The 24,110-nt window shown below is 33.2% G+C and overlaps 1 protein-coding gene and 1 non-coding gene across 2 annotated transcripts in view; both read left to right on the top strand.

Moving 5' to 3' along the window:
• The window catches only part of Hpr1 (THO complex 1-like protein Hpr1), an 81,653-nt gene that overhangs the window by 37,857 nt on the left and 19,686 nt on the right, over positions 1-24,110 (top strand). The window contains exons 6-9 of the mRNA XM_089096340.1: positions 279-526; positions 18,259-18,388; positions 21,315-21,478; positions 23,015-23,146. Coding sequence (XP_088952466.1) covers positions 279-526; positions 18,259-18,388; positions 21,315-21,478; positions 23,015-23,146 — 674 coding nt within the window. The remainder of the gene's footprint in view (positions 1-278; positions 527-18,258; positions 18,389-21,314; positions 21,479-23,014; positions 23,147-24,110) is intronic.
• TRNAD-GUC (transfer RNA aspartic acid (anticodon GUC)) lies at positions 15,950-16,021 on the top strand. Its single transcript has one exon. It is a non-coding gene; the product is annotated as a tRNA-Asp (tRNA).

Here is a 24,110-nt window from a genome sequence, read left to right as displayed (position 1 = left end):
TGAGTCAGACTGTAAAATAACAGACTTAACATGAGTCAAGGTTCTATCATCTACATATAATTTGTCATAACAGACAATAACAATAAAATAATAGATCTAATATGAGTCAGTCAATAAAATAACAGACTTAACATGAGTCAAGCTTATATCGTCTACATATAATCTGTTATAACAGGCAATAACAATAAAATAATAGACTTAACATGAGTCAGACAATAAAATAACAGACTTAACTTGAGTCAAGCTTCTATCATCTATATATAAATTTGTTTCTGTAGGGTGCATCCGAGATCTTCTCCGTTCTGAGTGGGTTCAAGCTAGAGCAGTCCCGCGGTAAGAAGCGGAAGAACGAGTCTGATGCCATGGACACAAGTGAAATCTCCATGGACTTTGTTCACTCTGGAAAATATTTGACCAAAAAAGAGCTCTTTGATTTAGAACTGAATGACCCTAAATTCAGGAAGAATATTCTTCTGCAGTTTCTAATCTTATTCCAATATTTGCAAGTGCCGACGAAATTCAAAACGTAAGTCCCAATCTTATATCAGTCTCTTATGTGTATCAAGATCTATTGACCACTATGTATCCTCGACTCCTTGCCTCAAGATAATAGACATGTCAAGTTGCATTTCTTTTATAAAAATAGGCCGAAAAAAACGTCAAAAACGAGATGTTTAGTTAGGTCAGCGTAACTAAAAAATAATATTACTGCATGCTTTTCTCCATGTCCCCGATACATATAATGTTCTTCAGGATCCCCCCCTCCCCTCGAAAAAAAACTCTTGATGCACTTACACAAACTTCCTCAAAAACACTAATTTATTCGCATTCTTTCTTTCGTCCCCGCGAAACCCATAACCAGTTGCCAAAAATTAAAAATTTAATTGAAACTCATGCAGTAGCACTTCACAAATCATGAAATTGATGCTCACTTGTTCAGACATTCTCACGCCAAAATTAATAATTCAGTCCGTCTCTGAAATTTTGGGTGAAGCAGATACTTTGCACTAATAATTTTCTGCGCTAATATATACTATATAAGTTAATCATAAAAACTCGATTATATAATATTGGCTAATTATAATGACCAAATTTGTGCTGAGAATACTGGCGTGAGCAATTAGTCTATACTGAAGTACGAATCATCTAGGATCTTTTACTTATACCGGTAACCTGTTCGAGTTTTCTGAGCTAATATATACTATATTTAGTTAAGTACATAAACTCGATGATATAAGATTGGCTAATTATAATGACCAAATTTGTGCTACGAATACTGGCGAGAGCAAGTAGTCTATACTGAAGTACGGATCATATAGGATCTTTTACTTATACCGGTAACCTGTCCTAATTTTCTGCGCTAATATATACTATATTTAGTTAACTATATAAACTCGATGATATAATATTGGCTAATTATAAAGAGCAAATTTGTGTTAAGAATACTGGCGAGAGCAAGTAGTCTATACTGAAGTACGGATCATCTAGGATCCTTTACTTATACCGGTAACCTGTTCTAATTTTCTGCGCTAATATATACTATATTTAGTTAAGTACATGAACCTGATTATGTAATATTGGCTATTAATAATTACAATATTTTTGATGAGAATACTTGAGTCATCAATTAGCCTACTGTTGGACTGACCATATTGGATATGTTACTGATCACGCCACACAGTCCGAATTTCTTGCGCGAAAAATTAATCGAGATAGTTAAGTATGTAAACTCGATGATATAATATTGGCTAATTATAAAGAGCAAATTTGTGTTAAGAATACTGGCGAGAGTAAGCAGTATACTGATGGTCGGACCATATATAAACTTTGTATTAGTAATGTGACCGTTCTGTATGGACTGCGATTATAGTTAATATGTTCAGATTTTTTCGAGATACTGTGTTTGATATATATGAAATGTGAAAAGACCATGTAATGTACGAGATAAAAGTCGTGATCTCTTGGACTATACAGTATATCGGACCATATATGTAACGTGAAGTGAAGCGTAACCCGGTCCGAATATCCTGAGCTAATATTTAATATATTTATTTAAGTATATTAACTCGTTGACATAATATTGGCTAATTATAAAGAGCAAATTTGTGCAAAGAATACTTGCGAGAGCAAGTGGTATATACTGAAGTACTGATCATATAGGATCATTTACTTATACCGTTAACCGGTACTAATTTACTGCGCTAAGATATACTATACATGTTAATCATAGAAACTCTAGTATATAATATTGTTTAATTATAATGACCAAATTTTTGATACGAATACTGGCGAGAGCAAGTAGTCTATACTGAAGTACGGATCATATAGGATCTTTTACTTATACCGGTAAACTGTTCTAATTTTCTGCGCTAATATATACTCTATTTAGTTAAGTATGAAATACTGATTATATTATTTTGGCTTTTTATTGTTAAATTATATGTGACGAGAAGTATTGCGTGATCAATCTGTAGACTTATGCATTGACAGTATTGAAAACGCTAATTATAAAAGACCCATATCTGCGTTATATTCGAGTATAATTACGCTGGATTTTTAAGTATATAAACTCGATGAGGACATCTAGGCTATTTGTATTGACAAAATTTGTTACAAGAATACTGGCGAGAGCAAGTACTCTATACTGAAATACGGATCATATAGGATCCTTTAATTATACCGGTAACCTATCCTAATTTTCTGCGCTCATATATAATATATTTAGTTAATTATGATAACACTATTATGAAATATAGGATTCATGTATTTATAATATTTTGTACACGAATACTGTAGACATATAGCGCTCTATACAGAATTAAGGATCTTATTAGAAACTCGACTTATACCGTTAACCTCTCCGCATTTTCTTCTATTATATACAAGATGGATATTTAAGTAAGAGAAATCGATTATATAAAATTGGCTATTAATATAGACCATATTTGTGCTACGATTACTGGCGAGAGCAAGTAGTCTATACTGAAATTTGTGCTACGAATACTGGCGAGAGCAAGTAGTCTATACTTAAGTGCGGATCATATAGGATCTTTTACTTATACCGGTAACCTGTTCTAATTTTCTCCGCTAATATATACTATAATTAGTTAAATATAAAAACTTAATTATGTAATATTGGCTATTTATAATGACCAAATTTGTGCTACGAATACTGGCGAGAGCAAGTAGTCTATACTTAAGTACGGATCATATAGGATCTTTTACTTATACCGGTAACCTGTTCTAATTTTCTGCGCTAATATATACTATATTTAGTTAAGTATATAAACTCGATGATATAATATTGGCTTATTATATTGACAAAATTTGTGATAAGAATACTGGCGAGTGCAAGTAGTCTATACTGAATTACTGATCATCTAGGATCTTCTACTTATACAGGTAACCTGTTCTAATTTTCTGCGCTAATATATACTATATATAGTTAAGTATATGAACTCGATGATATAATATTGGCTAATTATAATGACCAAATTTGTGCTACGAATACTTGCGAGAGCAATTAGTCTATACTGAAGTACGGATCATATAGGATCTTTTACTTATACCGGTAACCTGTTCTAATTTTCTGCGCTAATATACACTATATATGTTAAGCATAAAAACTCGATGATATAATATTGGCTAATTATAATGAACAAATTTGTGCTACGAATACTGGCGAGGGCAAGTAGTCTATACTGAAGTACGGATCATATAGGATACGTTAGTTATACCGGTAACCTGTTCTAGTTTTCTGCGCTAATATATACTATATTTAGTTAAGTATATAAACTCGATGATATAATATTGGCTAATTATATTGACCAAATTTGTGCTACGAATACTGATGAGAGCAAGTAGTCTATACTGAAGTACGGATCATATATTATCCTTTACTTATACCGGTAACCTGTTCTAATTTACTGCGCTAATATATACTATACAAGTTAAGCATAAAAACTCGATTATATAATATTGGCTAATTATAATGACCAAATGTTTGATGAGAATACTGTCGTCAGCAAGTAGTCTATACTGAATTACGAACCACCTAAAACACTTTAATTATACCGGTAACGTGCTCGAGCTTTTTGCTCTAATATATAATAGATTAAGTTAATTATAAGGAATTGATGATAAAATATTGCCTAATTATAATGACCAAATTTGTGATACGAATACTGGCGAGAGCAAGTAGTCTATACTGAAGTACGGATCATATAGGATCTTTTACTTATACCGGTAACCTGTTCGAATTTTCTGCGCTAATATATACTATATTTAGTTAAGTATATAAACTTGATGATATAATATTGGCTAATTATAATGACCATGTTTGTGCTACGAATACTGGCGAGAGCAAGTAGTCTATACTGAAGCACGGATCATCTAGGAACTTTTACTTATAACAGTAACCGGTACTTATTTTCTGCACGAATATTTACTCGAGTCAGTTAAGTATGTAAACTCGATGATATAATATTGGCTATTTGTAATGACTATATTTTGGCTAAGAATACTGGAGTGAGAAAGAAGTCTATACTTATGTACGGATCATATAGGAACCTCTACTTATACCGGTAAACTTTTCGAAGTTTCTCCTATTATATTTAATATATTTATTTAAGTATATAAAATCGATTATATAATATTGGCTATTTATAATGACCATTTTTTTGCTACGAATAATGGTGAGAGCAAGAAGTCTATACTGAATTACGGATCATATAGGATCCATTACTTATACCGGTAACCTGTTCTAATTTTCTGCGCTTATATATACTATATTTAGTTAAGTATATAAACTCGATGATATAATATTGGCTAATTATAATGACCAAATTTGTGCTAAGAATACGTGCGAGAGCAAGTAGTCTATACTGAAGTACGGATCATCTAGGATCCTTTACTTATACCGGTAACCTGTTCTAATTTTCTGAGATATTATTCAATATACTTGTTAAGCATATAAACTCTATTATATAATATTGTATAATTCTAATGACCAAATATTTTCTAAAAATACTTGCAAGAGCAATTATTATATACTGAAGTACTTATAATCTAGGATCAGTTACTTGTACCTGTAAAATGTACGAATTTTATGAGCGAATATACAATATAATTTTTAAACATATAAAAAATATTATATAATTTTGGCTAATTATAATGACCAAATTTTTGCTAATAATACTGGAGAGAGCAATTAGTCTACTGAAGTACTGATCATCTAGGATCTTTTACTTATACCGGTAACCTGTTCTAATTTTCTGCGCTAATATATACTATGTTTAGTTAAGTATATAAACCCGATTATATAATATTGGCTAATTATAATGACCAAATTTTTGCTACGAATACTGGAGAGAGAAATTAGACTATACTGAAGTACGGATCATATAGGAACTGTTACTTATACCGGTAACCTGTCCTAATTTTCTGCGCTAATATATACTATATTTAGTTAACTATATAAACTCGATGATATAATATTGGCTAATTATAATGACCAATTTTGTGCTACGATTACTGGCGAGAGCAAGTAGTCTATACTGACATTTGTGCTAAGAATACTGGCGAGAGCAAGTAGTCTATACTGAAGTACGGATCATATAGGATCTTTTACTTATACCGGTAACCTGTTCTAATTTTCTGCGCTAATATATACTATATTTAGTTAAGTATAAAAACTCGATGATATAATATTGGCTAATTATAATTACAAAATTTTTGCTACGAATACTGGCGAGAGTAAGTAGTCTATACTGAAGTACAGATCATATATGATCCTCTACTTATACCAGTAACCTATCCTAATTTTCTGCACTAATATTTACTATATTTATTTAAGCACGTGAACTTGATGATGTAATATTGTCTTATTGTATTGATCAAATTTGTGCCAAGAATACTGGCGAGAGCAAGTAGTCTATAATCAAGTATGTATCTTATATTATCTTTTACTTATACCTTTACCCGGGACAATTTTTATTAGAGATGTTATAATAAACTTTTTAAGTATATAAACTATTGGTTTTAATTATTTCTAATTTTAATGACAATAAATTTTATAAAATTTATGTAAAGAGTACTAAGAATACTTACGATCTAAGATTCGTGGATCCGTAACTTCAAAAGCTCACCTTTCCGAGTTTTCTGCTCGAATATATACTATATTTAGTTAAGTATATGAACTCGATGATATAATATTGGCTAATTATAATGATCAAATTTCTGCTAAGAAAACTGATGAGAGCAAGTGCTCTATAATCAAGTACGGATCATATATTATCCTTTACTTATACCGTTAACCTGTTCTAATTTTCTGCGCTGATATATACTATATAAGTTAAGTATAGAAACTTGATTATATAATATTGGCTATTTATAATGACCAAATTTTTGATGAGAATACTGGCGTGAGCAAGTAGTCTATACTGAATTACGAACCACCTAAAATCCTTTACTTATAAAGCAAACCTGCTAGAGCTTTTTGTGCTTATATATAATATATTTAGATAATTAAAAGTAATTGATGATGAAATATTGGCTAATTGTAATTACAAAATTTGTGCTACGAATACTGGCGAGAGCAAGTAGTCTATACTGAAGTACGGATCATATAGGATCTTTTACTTATACCGGTAACCTGTTCGAATTTTCTGCGCTAATATATACTATATTTAGTTAAGTATATAAACTCGATGATATAATATTGGCTAATTATAATGACCATGTTTGTGCTACGAATACTGGTGAGAGCAAGTAGTCTATACTGAAGCACGGATCATCTAGGATCTTTTACTTATACCGGTAACATGTCCTAATTTTCTGCGCTAATATATACTATATTTAGTTAAGTATATGAACTTGATGATATAATATTGGCTAATTATAGTGACCAAGTTTTTGCTAAGAATACTGGAGAGAGCAAGTAGTCTATACTGAAGTACGGATCATATAGGATCTTCTACTTATTCCAGTAAACTGTTCGAAGTTTCTCCGCTTATATATAATATATTTAGTTATGTATATTAAATCGATTATATAGTATTGCCTATTTATAGTGACAAATTTTTTGCTACGAATAATGGTGAGAGCAAGTAGTCTATACTGAAGTACGTATCATCTAGGATCCTTTACTTATACCGGTAACATGTTCTAATTTTCTGCGCTAATATATACTATATTTAGTTAAGTATGAGAACTCAATGATATAATATTGGCTAATTTTATTTACCAATTTTGTGCTAAGAATACTGGAGAGAGCAAGTAGTCTATACTTAAGTACGGATCATCTATGATCTTCTACTTATACCGGTAACCTGTTCTAATTTTCTGCGCTAATATTTACTATATTTAGTTAAGTATATAAACTCAATGATATAATATTGGCTAATTATATTTACCAAATTTGTGCTAAGAATACTGGCGAGAGCAAGTAGTCTATACTGAAGTACGGATCATCTATGATCTTCTACTTATACCGGTAACCTGTTCTAATTTTCTGCTATAATATATACTATATTTAGTTAAGCATATGATCTTTATGATGTAATATTGGCTTATTGTATTGATCAAATTTCTGCCTAGAAAAATGAAGAGAGCAAGCGGTCTATACTGAAGTACATATCTTATAGGATCATTAACTTATACCGTTTACTTGTTCTAATTTAATGCGCTGATATACACTATACATTTTAAGCATAATAAATCTATTATATAATTTTTTCTAATTATAATGAAAAAATTTTTGATGCGAATACTGGCGAGAGTAATTAGTCTATACTGAAGTAAGAATCATCAAGAACCTTTTACTTATACCGGCAACCTGTTATAATTTTCTGCGCTAATATATACTATATAAGTTAATTATAAAAACCCTATTATATAATTTTGGCTAATTATAATTACCAAATTTTTGCCAAGAATACTGGCGAGAGTAATCAGTCTATACTTAAATACGGATCATCTATTATCTTCTACTTATACCTTTCACCTTTCTTAATATTAATCGATAATATTAAATCGATTTAGTTAAGTATATAAACCCGATTTTGTAATATTGTATCATTATAATTAACAAATTTTTGATAAAAATACTTGCGAGGGAAAGTAGTCTATACTTAAGTACGGATCGTATAGGATATGATAATTATACCGGTAAAGTGATCGAATTTTATGCGCTAATATATACTATATTAAGTTAAGTATATGAACCCGATTATGTAATATTGGCTAATTATAATGACCAAATTTTTGCTAAGAATACTGGAGAGAGCAAGTAGTCTATACTGAAGTACGGATCATCTAGGAACTTCTACTTATACCGGTAACATGTCCTAATTTTCTGCACTAATATTTACTATATTTAGTTAAGTATGAGAACTTGATGATATAATATTGGCTAATTGTATTTATCATATTTTTGCTAAGAATACTGGCAAGAGCAAGCAGTCTATACTGAAATACGGATCATCTAGGATCTTCTACTTATACCAGTTACCTGTCCGAATTTTCTGCGCTAATATTTACTATATTTAGTTAAGTATAAGAACTCAATGATATAAGATTGGCTAATTATAATTACCATATTTTTGCTAAGAATACTGGAAAGAGCAAGTAGTCTATACTGAAGTACGGATCATCTAGGATCGTCTACTTATACCAGTAACCTGTCCTAATTTTCTGCACTAATATTTACTATATTTAGTTAAGTATGAGAACTCAATGATATAATATTGGCTAATTGTAATTACAAAATTTTTGCTAAGAATACTGGAGAGAGCAAGTAGTCTATACTGATGTACGGATCATCTAGGATCTTCTACTTATACCGGTAACCTGTTCGAATTTTCTGCTCTAATATATACTATATTAAGTTAAGTATAAGAACTCGATGATATAATATTGGCTAATTATATTTACCATATTTGTGCTAAGAATACTGGCGAGAGCAAGTAGTCTATACTGAAGTACGGATCATCTAGGATCTTCTACTTATACCGGTAACATGTTCTAAGTTTCTGCGCTAATATATACTATATTTAGTTAAGTATATGAACTCGATGATATAATATTGGCTAATTGTAGTTACCAAGTTTTTGCCAAGAATACTGGAGAGAGCAATTAGTCTATACTGAAGTACGGATCATCTAGGATCTTCTACTTATACCAGTAACATGTCCTAATTTTCTGCGCTAATATTTACTATAGTTAGTTAAGTATAAGAACTCAATGATGTAATATTGGCTATTTGTAATTACCAAGTTTGTGCTAAGAATACTGGAGAGAGCAAGTAGTCTATACTGAAGTACAGATCATCTATGATCTTCTACTTATACAGGTAACCTGTCCTAATTTTCTGCGCTAATATTTACTATATTTAGTTAAGTATAAGAACTTAATGATATAATATTGGCTAATTATATTTACAAATTTTTTGCTAAGAATACTGGAGAGAGCAAGTAGTCTATACTTAAGTACGGATCATCTATGATCTTCTACTTATACCAGTAACATGTCCTAATTTTCTGCTCTAATATATACTATATTTAGTTAAGTATGAGAACTCAATGATATAATATTGGCTAATTATAATTACCAAGTTTTTGCTAAGAATACTGGAGAGAGTAAGTAGTCTATACTGAAGTACGGATCATCTAGGATCTTCTACTTATACCGGTAACATGCCCTAATTTTCTCTGATAATATTAACTATTTTCAGATAATTATAAGGACTTAATGATAACATTTTGGCTATTTATAATCATCAAATATTGGCCGAGAATACTTGCGTCATCAATTCGTCTATACTTAATTACTTACAACATATAATCTTATAATTGTAAATTTACTATGGTCTAAGTTTATTCTAGATTATATACAGTACTTGTTAATCATAAGAAATATATGATAAAATTATTGCTTTTTATAATCAAAAAATTTTTGATGATAATACTGTAATCAGCAATTAGTCTATACTGAATTACGGATCATCTAGGATACGTTACTTATACCTCTAACATGCTCGAATTTTCTGCTATTATATTTACTATATTTAGATAATTATATAAACCATATTATGTAATTTTGTCTCATTATAATGAAGATATTTTTGCTAAGAATACTGTCGAGAGCACTTAGTCTATACTGAAGTACGGATCATATAGGAACTTTTACTTATACCGGTAAAATGCCTTAATTTTCAGCGCTAATATTTACTATATTTAGTTAAGTATAAAAACTCGATGATATAATTTTGGCTAATTATAATTACCAAATTTTTGCTAAGAATACTGGAGAGAGCAATTAGTCTATACTTAAGTACGGATCATATATGATCCTTTACTTATACCGGTAACATGCCTTAATTTTCTGCGCTAATATTTACTATATTTAGTTAAGTATGAGAACTCGATGATATAATATTGGCTAATTGTAGTTACCAAATTTGTGCTAAGAATACTGGAGAGAGCAAGTAGTCTATACTGAAGTACGGATCATATAGGATCTTCGACTTATACCAGTAACCTGTCCGAAGTTTCTCCGCTTATATTTACTATATTTAGTTAATTATATAATATCGATGATATAATATTGCCTATTTATAATGACCATTTTTGTGCTACGAATAATGGTGAGATCATGCAGTCTATACTGAATTACTAACCGCATAGAACCCTTTACTTATACAGCTAACGTATTCGAACTGTTTGTTCTAATATATACTATATTAAGTTAATTATGAGGACTTAATGATGAAAAATTGCCTTATAGTATTTATAACATATTTGCCGAGAATACTGGCGAGAGCAATTAGTCTATACTGAAGTACGGATCATATAGGATCTTTTACTTATACCGGTAACCTGCTCTAATTTTCTGCGCTAATATATACTATATTTAGTTAAGTATATAAACTTGATTATATAATTTTGGCTAATTGTAATCACAACATTTTTGACAAGAATAATGGCGAGAGCACGTAGTCTATACTGAAGTACGGATCATATAGGATCTTTTACTTATTAAATAAAAAAAACAAGTTTTTTAAACTGAAAGTAAGGAGCGACATTAAAACTTAAAACGAACAGAAATTATCCCGTATATGAACGGGGCTGTCCCCTCTTCAACGCCTCACTATTTACGCTAAAGTTTTTTATTTTTTTAATATGTTGATTTGTGTGACAGAGACAAACTTTTGCGAAAAGTGTGAGGAGGTGTGGTGGGCACCGTCCCGGTCCAATACGGACTACGGTATGGGCGGGATATGTTTATAGTCGCTCCTTACTTTCAGTTTAAAAAACTTGTTTTTTTTATTTAATTTCTGATTGTTTTTTAGTTAATGAAGCTTTTATTTTGGCTCGCCGTCATTGAATAAGTAAACAAAATTTGCATTAAAATTTTAATTTTCTTTTGCTTAATGGCTGTCTCTAAATTTAGTTCTGACATAATTTACAAATTAACTTACGTAACGAACTTCTATATTCGTATATTTTTCTTCTGGCAAAAAATACAAAGTTGCAGATTTTTGCAGATATGAGCTTGAAACCTATGTTATAGGGTTTTCTGATACGCTGAATCTGACAGTGTGATTTTCATTAAAAATTTTTCACTTTTAGGGGATTTTGCCCCCCTCTTTAAAAAATCAGGTGAGTTTTCCGAGGCTCGTAGCCTTTGATGAGTAATAATAAACTTAATAAAATTCATATATTTAGAATCAGCATTATGAGCCCATTCTTTTGATACATTTATTGACATCAAAGTTCCGTTTTTAAAAGTTTCGCTTACTATTGAGCCGTATCGCTTGTTTTTTTTTTATTGTTTTTTTTATTAAGTATATGTTATTACGTATATGATGGGGTTCTCCCCTTGGTCAATAACACGCTCTTTACGTTAAAAGTTAAAAAAATTTTAATACACAAACCCCTGAATCACAAAGGCCGTTTAATTTGAATAGATAGCTCTTTTGAAAGCACTAAAAAAAACTGTAGCGTAAAGAGCGAAGTATAAACTTGGGGGAGAACCCCTCATATACGTAATAATTTCTGTTCATTTTAAGTTCTAATGTTGCTTCTTACTTTCAGTTGAAAGTACTTGTTTTTTTTTAATTTAATTTCTGATCGTTTTTAAATAATGCTTGGAAATCCGGCGCCCCCTTCATAGAAATGTCCCTTACCCCAAAGAAACATCCTCCACGGAAAGATTCTCCCGAGTATCTTGGACTCCGGTACGGGAATTCTATCAAAGCTACTAAAAATCTAGTTATTGCAGCACTTAAAGAAAACTGTGGAAAACTTACGGTATGCTAGCACGAACTAAAGTTCAATTTGACAAAATTACGCTCGGTCGTCTCTGTAACGCCATGTTCGCGCCACATGTCTTTTTTTTTTTTTAACCCTTTATGGAACTGCTTTAGTAAAACCGAACGTAATCTAATTCGTTCAATTTTTTTTCGGTATTGCAAATATTTATTGGGAATTCCCATATGGTTCAGAAACTCTTATGTTTCGCAGAGGTACAGAGATATAATCCAACGATTCGGTAGCAGGGCCTTTCAAAGGGGGTAGGGACACGACTGGGGCTTTTTTATGTTTTAATCGGGAGGGAGCGTCATAATTAATTTCGCTCCGGGCGCCACTAACCCTAGGAACGGCCCTGTTCGGAAGAACTTGAGCACATGTAGAAAATCATAACGATACATTTACCGAACAGTCTCTTCTTCTTCCGAGCAAAATCATTGAATATATATGAATATTTTAAATTTGTCATCTCCATTTGCTTAGTATATCCTGTAGCATTGAATTAGGTCTTTAATCTTCTTGTAATCATAGTACCGTTTTATATGTTGTATACTGTCTAAAATATGTTGTATAAAGCCCATTAATGAAAGGCTCCGTACATACCTCTGCTTATTTTACGGTGCAAGCCCTCTGCTCGTCGCTGGGTCCAAGATCTGGCGACAAAATCCAGCTGATGGTTCAAGAGCCGATTATTACCCTCATCAGAGGTAATTCTTAGGCATTTGTTTTAGACTGCCTCTATTCTGTCCGATAACTCCTTGGAGATGCCAGGAAGCCAAACACGACAGGTTTACCCAAGCATCGATTGTACAAATGGGAGAAAAACTCTCGAACAATATGATTTGGGACACTAAAACCTTTAAAGGGGTTTAAGAAGGAAGAATAAAGTATTAGCGCATTATAAAATATTGTATAGCAATCCTATTTTAAATCATCTGAGGTTCTACTGGCCAGTGATTTCACAGTGCTAACCGGCAAATAAGGGATAGGGCGAGAAAAAAGGAGGATTCTTAGAAAATTTAATTTTTGAAATTGTTGACTGTGAAGTACTAACTGGCATATTGTTAATTATAGCCTCAGGTGATTTCTGTTCCAGGATATCCATCGGGTTCCTTTTTCAGTTTTTGTATCACATCTGTAAGACCGATTTCCATAAAAAAAACTTCCATTTATCTGAAAATCATAACCTAGGATGTCTGTTATTACGAGAAATAGTAGGCTCCGTTGGGCGTAACAGGGCTCCCTGAGGCACACCACTAAATTGGCAGAGAATTGGGATACACGTTTAGGTATTTAACTACTTACGTTCTATCTGAAAGGAACAACTAAGTTATTCTAGTTAAGTAGGGATCAGCTTCATTGAAAAGTTTTTCTGCCAATGTATTGTGGCTAATCAAACCAACAGCTTTTTGTAAGCCCAGAGATATAATCTTGAGCCAGGTATTACAGTGGCTGATCCAGGATGTTTTTAGGGGGGGGGCAAAATAGGTTGATCCGATAAACTTGCGTTAGAAGCAAGTTTAATTAACGCAAACTTGCGTTAATTAAGTAAATTATACTACTTTAGACTATGTTAGGGGGGCGCCCCCCGCCCCCTCCCCCTCCTCTGGATCCGCCACTGAGGTATTAGGTTTTTCAAGTTGGTTAAAAATTGTCTCCATAAGGTTAACAAGGTAAAGGATGGTTAAAGGATAAGGTAAAGGATAAAGGATAATTCATGGGTAAAAGGATAAAGGAAAAAGTAACAAGGATGGTAGATGTAGAACAAAAATTTAATTTATACATATATATAAAATTTAGCTAAGAAGACAGTGATTGCATAACTTGATGTTTTTTAATGCTCTTTTCAAATTCGATAATCGCTTCTAGAGAAAATTCCAATTTGAGCTCTTAATGGGGCCACAAACGGTAATTTATTACCGTGTTCATAGTTTTTAGGCTATTACATAAAGTTAAAAACTAATTAGACATAAAAATTTTCTTTTAAAGGAGGCTATAAACAACTTTCTATGGTGTTTCAGTGCCCTGTTAGCAGCAAAGAAAAAAAAAGAATAAGAGCGCTACCTATCACTGCCACCCATGCAGAAATGTGATTTTCTTTATTGTTCAAAAGTGGGGGCTGCGAGTTTTCTAATTAAGGTTTTCAACAAAGGTGATTCCAATAGTGTACTTTTATTTTGCTATGATGCTTTTTTCGAGGGGTTTCAGGCTCTTTTTGGAAATTCCTGCAAATTTGTTTTCTAACTAACATTTACTATTAAGACTAGTCAAAATAATAATTATCATTCCTGAATCAGCTACAAATATCAATTTTTCCTCACAAGACTGTGTTTTTAGAAATATGTTTTTAAACTTTTGTCACTATGGCATTCTTGAGCCTCTTTAAGGGCTCAAAATAATATTGGCCCCAGAAGCGATTATTGAATTTGAATATACAACAAAAAAGAGCATCGAGTGATATAAATTTACTGGACGTAAGTTTCCAAATTGCCTAGTGTCAACACTTGGAAGTATATTTACTTTCCACCGCGGAGCTTAAAAGATTTGGGAGAAAATATAATTTGAAGAAAATTTGGAGTAAGTGTAAAAGGATGGTTACCGTCAAAATCTTGTTTGTTACTTTTCTAGACACGCAAGCAACGAACCCCAATTTCTAACAATTTGGGAACTTAACAGTTGGAAGTTTTCATTGAAAACTAAGGATAAATGTTTTGAAAGACTATTGGGATAGGTCTTAACTATTTAAATCAGAATGTTTAGTGGACAAGTGCTGCACTTTTTATGTTTTTAATTCTTATCCCTACTTCTATGGGAAAAATAACAAGAGGGCCGAAAGAACACACTGTAAGAAAGTACACATAATCAGAGGTTCAAAACCCAAGAGTGTTGTTAATGGACGTCGTTTAAGGGTGGGACAAGGGGGCAGTTGCCCCCTTCCCCCAATAATGCGGAGAAAAAATTATTATATATTCCATGCCCCTTGAGTATCCAGATATGGACCTCTCTTGCCCCTCCCAATAAAATCACTAGAAATTCGCCCCTGGCGTTGTTACATGGTACACATAGCCCACTCTTGCGAATCTAGGCCCCCGGTCAACATATACCAAATTCCGTAAATGACATTGAGACAAGGTGAATATTCTACTCAATTCCTTTTTGTTTACTCTTTCAAAATACATAATGGTTAATTCACCCTCAAATGCCCCTCCCCCCCCCTTGATAGTCCCATATTTAGTTCAAGAATATCTGAAAACTAAAAGTAAATCCCGAGCAATAAAATCCTTTCTTATAATATCCAGTATATTTCTACTAATCAGATTATCATGTTTTCTTCCTTTTTTACATGCTTTGGAAACCATTTCTAACAATATTTTGCTTACGCTCTCAATCAAACACGGAGACAAATTACAAACCGAGAAGATTACTGGTTTAAGATAGGGGCTAGAAGGTATTACTGCATGAAATTTATCACATGGCTATATAATTTCGTGTATACAGACTGGCCCATCTGGTTTCTAAGGCCACCACGGCGTTTGTTGCGTTCTGCGTTACCATATCTGCTGATATATTCATAACCTATTACGCATCAATTTCGAATTTTTTTCTTTAATCAAATTAGATCGTCTAGAACAATTAGTGTGTCCTCGGTAGTATAGTGGTGAGTATCCCCGCCTGTCACGCGGGAGACCGGGGTTCGATTCCCCGCCGGGGAGGATTTTTTAGCACATGTCTCCATAGATTTCATAGATGAAGTTTTGAGAAAAACAATGATTTCATTATTTCTTGTAAAATAAAGTAGTTACAAAAAAAAAGAATTCATGTTCAAAAATATGTTTTTATTCTCCTTAAAATTCTAACCAAACAGTTCGTGGTCACGAGCTATAAGTAAAGTAAGCCTTCTGCTAATAGTAACCGAAACTTAAAAAAAGGAGTTTTGATCGTACAATATCATCAAAAGAATTAGTTTTTTATAGTTTCTGGTCCAAAGAGGGCCGAGAAGGTATCGAATGAAAATGGTGAGATAGCCCATCGCTTTTAAATCATCAAAAAGCTATTGTGCCTAGAAGTGCTTTCCTTTTTCAGGTAATACCGCACAATGGCGCATTTGTTCCTAAAGATGCACATTCCATACAAAATCAACGGTTAATATAGGCGATTATTTTAACCCTTCTTTTAACTCAGTTGATTCATTTGAGGCTTGATAAAATTATATACTGTGGTAGTTTACTTGTAGATCTCTTTGTATTTAAGGATTATCCCCTCGGCCCGGATTTCCAAGAACTTCCCAAAGGTGTGCTTCTGGAACGACTTAAAAAACAGGAACTAAGTATCCCAAAAATAGGGTGTTAAATGGATGGAAATTGTTCTGTGAAATTCCACATCTATGAGTATCCTAAAGCTACTATCTACAAAACACAAAATTTCTTATTTCCCGGAGAAAGATGACCGCACAAGTAACCATCCATAGCCCATAGTCGTACTTTATAAAATGAGGGCATATTCAAAAGAAAATTTAAAGATTTAGTTCCCATTTTAAGAAGCAAAAGATATCACACCACAGGAAAGTGTCACATTCTATAATTTTGGCCAGAACAGGGCCAAAAAATTCTGAAAACTAGTGAAAGGTTGTTCATATAGCCTCCCTATCTCAGAGCTCGTACTGGAATGCAGTATACTACTCGTTCTTAAACATGCATGCAGTCTACAAAAACAAACCGCTATTATCGTTTATCCGATAAAACTAACGTTTATAAAGTATTGCATAGTTGCACATTATGTATTATGGCATTGGTCAGTGAATCTTCTAATGGGGAGGAGTTATGTAAGCTCCAAGAAAGTGCTTCATGTCCATGTTTTCAAACTTTCTATGACAGGTGGATCAGCCAATTTGAATGAAAGTTCAGATGGCTGCGTGTATAACCTCTGGTCTCCCTTCATCAGGAAAATATATATTTATATAAATGAATGATGATAAAATATAACGGGCAATATGAGACTCGGGGGTGAAAGTTCCTCACTTATTGCGGATGCAGTAGTTTAGTTTTGAATAATTATAATTTTTTTCGAAAAGCAAATGCTTTAAACGAGTTTTTTTGCTCTAAGCATTTGAAAAAGCTAAACCTTGATTTAAAGAGCTGAATTTGAGGGGTGGTGCTCCTCCATGTATTGACTATAATCCTGGGCTATGGTATTAAAAGCAAACAGAAATTAAATACAAAATAGGTTTTTTCAAACGAAAATAAAGAGTAATAGTCAAAATTAGAACGAACATAAATTATTCCGTATATGAGGTCGGCTGCCACCTCTTTAACCCCTCGATCGTTACGCTAATTTTTTTTTTCCCCTATGTTTTAAGAATAACTGCTTAAGTACAGAGAAATTAGAAAGAGATAAAGAATATTCTTCACAATGCCTCAAGAATGAAAGAGCATTTGCTTTAAACTGTAATGTGTTTTAAAAGGTTATCAGTAATAAAAAAAACACTTACAATTACTCATTAACTACGTTTGTTGCGCTCATAAATGATTTCAGCCTGGCACTAACACTTTAGCGTAGAAATCGGGGGTTAAGGAGGATTCTAGCTTATCTCCTCCACCCACCAGCTCCAGAGATTCATATTAAAATACACATCTTACGAGTAATTACAGAATTTTAGATATATTCTCCACACTTCTGGATTTTTCACATAGGTTTTGTAGTTTTAAAACCCTGTTGATAGAGCATATATTCAATGTGAGGGGGCTGGGTACAGTTGTTCCGAAGAAAATTCCAAAATTATAACGATTATTTCTATCGCTTTATATTTTTAACCCGTTTTTGGTATACCGACTGGTTAAGCCCCCCCCCCCGCACCAAAAACGAATGCGTAAAATCATACTATATGGACCGTAAATATATTTGGAATATGAAGACTGCAAATAGGGTATAGTCTGCTTATGTTTTGTTCTAGGTCGGCCCATGTTTTGAAAGAAGATCAGTTGGGGTTTGTTAAAGATTCTGTTGAAAAAGTCTATAAGCTTGTAGAAGAAACGTCAACAGATGGCAAACAATTTCTATTAACAGTGAAACACATTTTAAAGGTAGGTTATCCTTTTCCCTGACCTATTATGCATCATATACTTATATTTTCTAGATTTTGTGTCATTGAGCACTACTTTGTTCTATTCATGAATGTAGGCTACTTATGGAAAAAATGTGCTTATCTAGGCCGTTGTTTTTGGGAAGAGTCTCTGAACTTATCTTATGGAGAAAAACTTTGCCGTATATATACTACTACTACTACTAACAACTTACCGCAGCACCAAGCCGCCTGAGGCCAACACAGCTGTGCACGCTCCTCCATCTTACTCTTTACACCCTCCCAGGAAGTTCCCATTTCCCTTAAATCTTTCTTTACGACATCCTCCCACCCCAACTACGGACGACCTGCTTTTCGTTTAGCCCTAGACGGTTGGCCGAAAAGGACAATATTTGGCAATCTGTCATTCTTCATCCGCAGGACGTGTATATATAGATATAACTTTAATTACGTAAAAGAAGTTGCAGCAGATAGCAAACAATTCTTCTTAACCATTAAACGCGTATTTTTGGTAAATTGCCGTCTTTATTTATGATCTATCTTGTACCATAAAGATAATACCTCTTCACAAAGGTGGAAGTCATACAGACACAGAAAATTATGGACCAATCTCAATCTTATCAGTTTTCTCGAAAGTCTTTAAAACGCCAATGAAAAACCAGCTTTACCAATATTTAGAGGCCAAAGGCTTTTTTAACAGCCGCCAATTCGGGTTTAGGGCTGACCACTCAATCGAAGACGCCCTTACTTCACTAGGTTTGTTCGTAAACAGAATCCTAGACTCGGGTGCTTTTCCTGCAGCTGTGCTTCTAGATATAACGAAAGCGTTAGATAGCATGCACCACAAAATACTACTAAGAACGCTGGATCATATTGAAGCTCGTGGCCAAGTCCGATTGGTTTAAGTCTTACCTACAAAATCGTCGTATGTACACAGGAAATGATCATACAAATGATGTTGTAGTTAACTGCGGGGTGCCACAGGGCTCTAAATTGGGACCGGTATTGTTTCTTGTTCACGTAATTGATCTTCAGCAAGTACTGACTCCTGCAAGTCGTAGCCCTTTTTGCTGCAAACTATGTCACCCACAAACGACGCCGGGGTCTATAGTAGAAGCCGAGGACGAACTAATGGCATTTGCGGATGATTCATTTATGGCAAGTTCAGAATGGAACATCAAGTCTGTCAAAACGAAGCTTCCAGACATTCTTGAAGAAACGTACCTGTGGATTGGACGCAAATCGTCTAGTCATCAACATTTACAAATCGAGTGTTTTATTTTTTTCACGTATAGATTCGCTGGCTCTGAATGTGATCGATATTAAAACCTCTCGTGGACTTATCAACAGACCAGAAAAAGGACACGTTCGATACCTAGGGATTTTAATCGACGAAAACCTCTCGTTCTGACACGACATAGCAAGTGTCAAGACGAAGCTTTCAAGGAACCTTGGAATCTTGAGAAAACTCAGTCACCATTTCCCTAAAAAAATACTGATCCTGATTTACAATGCAGTTATCAAGCCTCACATTCAATATTGTTCTACAGTTTGGCAATCTAATTTCAAGACACATTTACAGAGACTAAACTCACTTCACAACAAAGCACTTCAAATTTTAGGCCCAGCACCGAACAGACTATCAATGGCATCACTTTACAGACTATCTTGCACCGTTTTTTGTTTTAAATATTTTTCAGGAACACTCCTATTACCTTTTAAAGGCTTATTCACACTAGCATCACAAATCCATAGTTTAAATACACGATCTTCATCAGACATTTATATAACCCCGACACCGACAGCTAGGTCGGAATTTTCTTCTAGAATTGCGTGTGCTAGAGAGTGGAATGCACTTCCGCAAGAACTGAAGTCATATAGGTCTCTCGGCTCCTTTAAAAAGAATGTAAAAAAGTATCTAAAAGATTAAATATTTATTTACTAGATTTATTTTATTATTATTATGCTTATAATTTTTTTTTTGATATTATTATTATTTATTATATTTTAGTTTGATACTTCAAGGGGTGTGAGCGGAGGAGAAGTTGTGTTAAATTTATTGTTATTTGATGGCGGTTCGGGGTGGAAAATGGATAGGACAGGTAGAGTATGCAATTATTACGGGCCCAAACGTGCATCAATGCAAAAGGAATTGAGTTAAGTGTATTTTTATATATTTTTTTTCTTTGAATTAAAACCCATATTGAACTTGAACTTGAACATGCATGTGTATGTCTTAGATGGTAGGGGTATATGGTTCTTGGAACTCATTAGGATGTGGAAGGAAAGTTAAATGTATCTTTCAAAATCTGTGGGTGGGGGGGGGGTAATTTTGGTGCTTTTTCGATTTTTTCAAGGAGCATACCAAAAATAAGGTATTTTTCAAAACCTGAGGGTAAAGAAATCGAAGAGAGACGGCGGTAATTGACGCACCTGTATATCTAAATCATGGAGGAATGGGCCTCTTTATTCCATAGCTTTCTGGGGGGGGGGGCACGAATCCATATCAAGGGAAAATAAAACCTTAGCAAAATTTCCTCTTAGAGACCACATTTCCTGATATGTGTGTAGAGAATGGTACTTCATTACATTGTCGTTGCTATCACTGCTTATGGGAACAATGTTTTATACAACATATGAAACATTTTCATTGTGTTGACAGGAACGGCCATCATCAGTTACGGCCAAGTCATTGCCAACATGGATTCTAGGCAGAAAAAATGTTGTAAAGATTCTGATCTCTAGTTGAAAGACACTCCCCCTCCCTTCCTCCAGTATCCTATGAAGAAAGGCCAAGCAACTTCTAAAAATCAGGCTAATATTATCCCCCTATATAAATTGAATTAAAATATTTTCTTTCTTATGTTTTATTTTTTAGATATTAGCTTTTGATGCTTTTATTTTGTTGCAATTTTATTTATATATAGAGAGAGGAGCTTTGGAATCAATGGAAAAATGTGGGTTGTCCAAAATTTGAAAAACCAAATCAGAAAAAGCCAAAAGATGGGGTACCACCTCCAAAGAAGGCTAAAATATCGTCTGTGGATAAACTCAGACAGGCAGTAAGAGAGGGGAAAACGGATATTGGAAGGTAAATAAATTTCAGTACTTTAATCCTAGTAAGACCTAATATACTAAGAAAAAAGCACTACTATCACTGTTTTACGAACTCGTCCTGGGTTACCACTGTGTTACTAAGGGGCAAATTTGGGTTTGCTAGCTCCCTGAATGCTGTATGCCAAAGAAATGAGACGTACTAAAGACGCTTAAATTTTAAAAGTAGTTTTCTAAATGTCCTTCAGTATTTATCATTTGTATCATTAATGTATCAATAATTTGTTTTATTGTGTTTTTCGTTCTCTTCCTTTTTTCTATTCTGTCTTGTGACTTGCTTCGCTGTGATGGGTAGTAAAACTAAACATACAGAATAAACAAGGGAAATGTATTTAATAGCTGAGAAAATATTCGAAAAAGAGAAAAAATTGACGAAATATAAGGAAAATTCAGGAGTACATAATTGCCAATTTGGCATTATGCATTAAGTTCTATACACTAAGTTTTCTTATTTTTTACCCTATGGTTTCCCCCCGATTTCTCAATATCTTATTCTCTTTTATTTTGTCAATTTCAAAGCAGTGTTGCACTGCCTAAAAAAAAAATATTCAGCTGTTTCTCGTGAAAGTTGCATGGCAATTGCTTCCTTTATGTTTGCTTTCGTGTTAGTTGTATCCGGTTGCGTGCCAATAAAAGTAGTTAACTCCAGTTTATCTTGAAATGGTTTCGATGCAAAAATGATGGATTGCTATTTTATATGATTTTTAATATATTGGATTTATTCCACTTTGCTAGTGACATATTTAGAATGTGTTAGAATCTAAAGAACTAAATACCGAACCCCAAAATAATGATAATTATCTTCTTGAATTTGGAAAGGACTAGTTAACATTTTGCTTTTTTTTTTGTTTTATTTATTTATTTTCTAATTAAAACTGACAATGATCCCTGGATTAAAGAATGTTTATATTTGCGGAAAAGTTTGCTGATTTACTTTAACTCGTTGTGCCTTATTTTATTTTATTGGACGTTAGAATCGCTTTTAAACCCGTTATTTAGCTTTTTGAAGACTATTTAGCTTTTTGTTTCATTTGGCTAATTATTGTTTCTCTTTCATAGCCAATTCTGGATTCATAATTATTTATAATTTTCCATTCCGCTGTTTTGAAGTATTCGCCATTTTCTTTTTGTTTGCGTGTGTGTTCATGCATTGACAATAGACGAGTCTATCTGAAAAAATGAATTTTTTCAGTTTTTTATTTTACTCACTCTTGCTGAATATTTTCACTCACATCTGAATATATTTCTTTCTTTATTTATGGGAACGGGAAACAGCGTTGCCTTGCTTTAAAAGTATTAACACTTTCCAAGAAAGATTGAAATGTCAATGCTGCCTTTTTGTTTTGCTTGTATCCGGTCGTGTGTCATTAGGAGTAATTCACTCCTATTAACTCAAATTTATCTTGTAATCATCTTGATAGAAAAATGAATGAGACAACTTAGTTATGAAAGCTCGTCTGTGTGTATGCTCAAGTTGTGTTGATTCTTCTAATCTTAAGTTCCTTTTAAATAGTGACCATCTGAACAGTATCTGGAATGCTTCTTTGGATGAACCGTCTAATATGGAGGATTCTTTACCTCAGGTGGAAAATTTCTTCTCGGAAGCTATTAAGGAATTAGATTTACCAGTAACTAACCCGAAGAAGTAAGTACATTGGTTCTTTGTAGGGTAAATTTTTCGTTATTCATATTATTTACATACGAATAAAGTAAACATACCACTCGATGCCTTTTTTATGCTCTTTCCAAATATAATAATAATTTTTGTTGGAATGAATTTTACCTCCCATTCCTATATAGGCCTATACCAATTCAGGGTATATATTTGCACATTAGGGGGTGGGGGAAAGTTTAAACTTACCTCTCATTTACATAAGAAATAAAATTGACCCCCGCCCCCTAATGTTCAAGTATAGGCCTTGGACTTGCATATATAGGGGCGGGGGGTTAATCTCATTTCTGGCAAAAATGATTATTATTATATTTGACCACAGCATAAAAAAGGTCATTCAGCATTATGCATACTTTGTCTATATGTCAACAGTTTGATCAACGAAAAATTTACCCTTTGTTGTTGAATTTGATATTCATCTAATGACAATTCATTGTGTTATCGTGCCGTCTGAGGCCAACACAGCAGCGCATGCTCTTCGCTTTATACCAGTAAATTAGGCCCAAAGGATATGCATTATGGAAGGTACTTCTATGATTTCTAAAAAAATATTGTTTATACAATTATGAAGTAAAATAACTAAAAAATGAGCTCAAATCCTTTTTGTACCACTTTTTTGTCCTTAGGTGATTTTTCTTCGTCACGGCTTAGTTAAAATAACGGGTTGAGAACTTGAATGTTTTTTTTTCTCTCTATTTTTATGGGTCCTATATTTTCTTGGGTGATGTTTGTGGGCATTAAAGGACTATTTTTAAAGGCATTAAAGGGCTGGTATATTCAAAGAACATATTATTTAAGGTTCACTTTTTCCATCGGATTATTGTGGAACCAGGCACGCACCGCATAACCTATATTGTCTTTTGATTTGCGTGATTTATCCTCCACTCCTACATTGAAATAAGTGTTTGTGTACAGACCTAAAAAGAGAATAGAGTTG

This window comes from Artemia sp. Qi Xiang Cuo, chromosome 11 (genome assembly GCF_049724085.1).
Source record: "Artemia sp. Qi Xiang Cuo chromosome 11, ASM4972408v1, whole genome shotgun sequence".
NCBI classification, from domain to species: Eukaryota; Metazoa; Arthropoda; class Branchiopoda; order Anostraca; family Artemiidae; genus Artemia; species Artemia sp. Qi Xiang Cuo.
The sequence above is the reverse complement of the archived record's forward strand: the minus strand, read 5'-3'. Positions and strand labels throughout refer to the sequence as shown.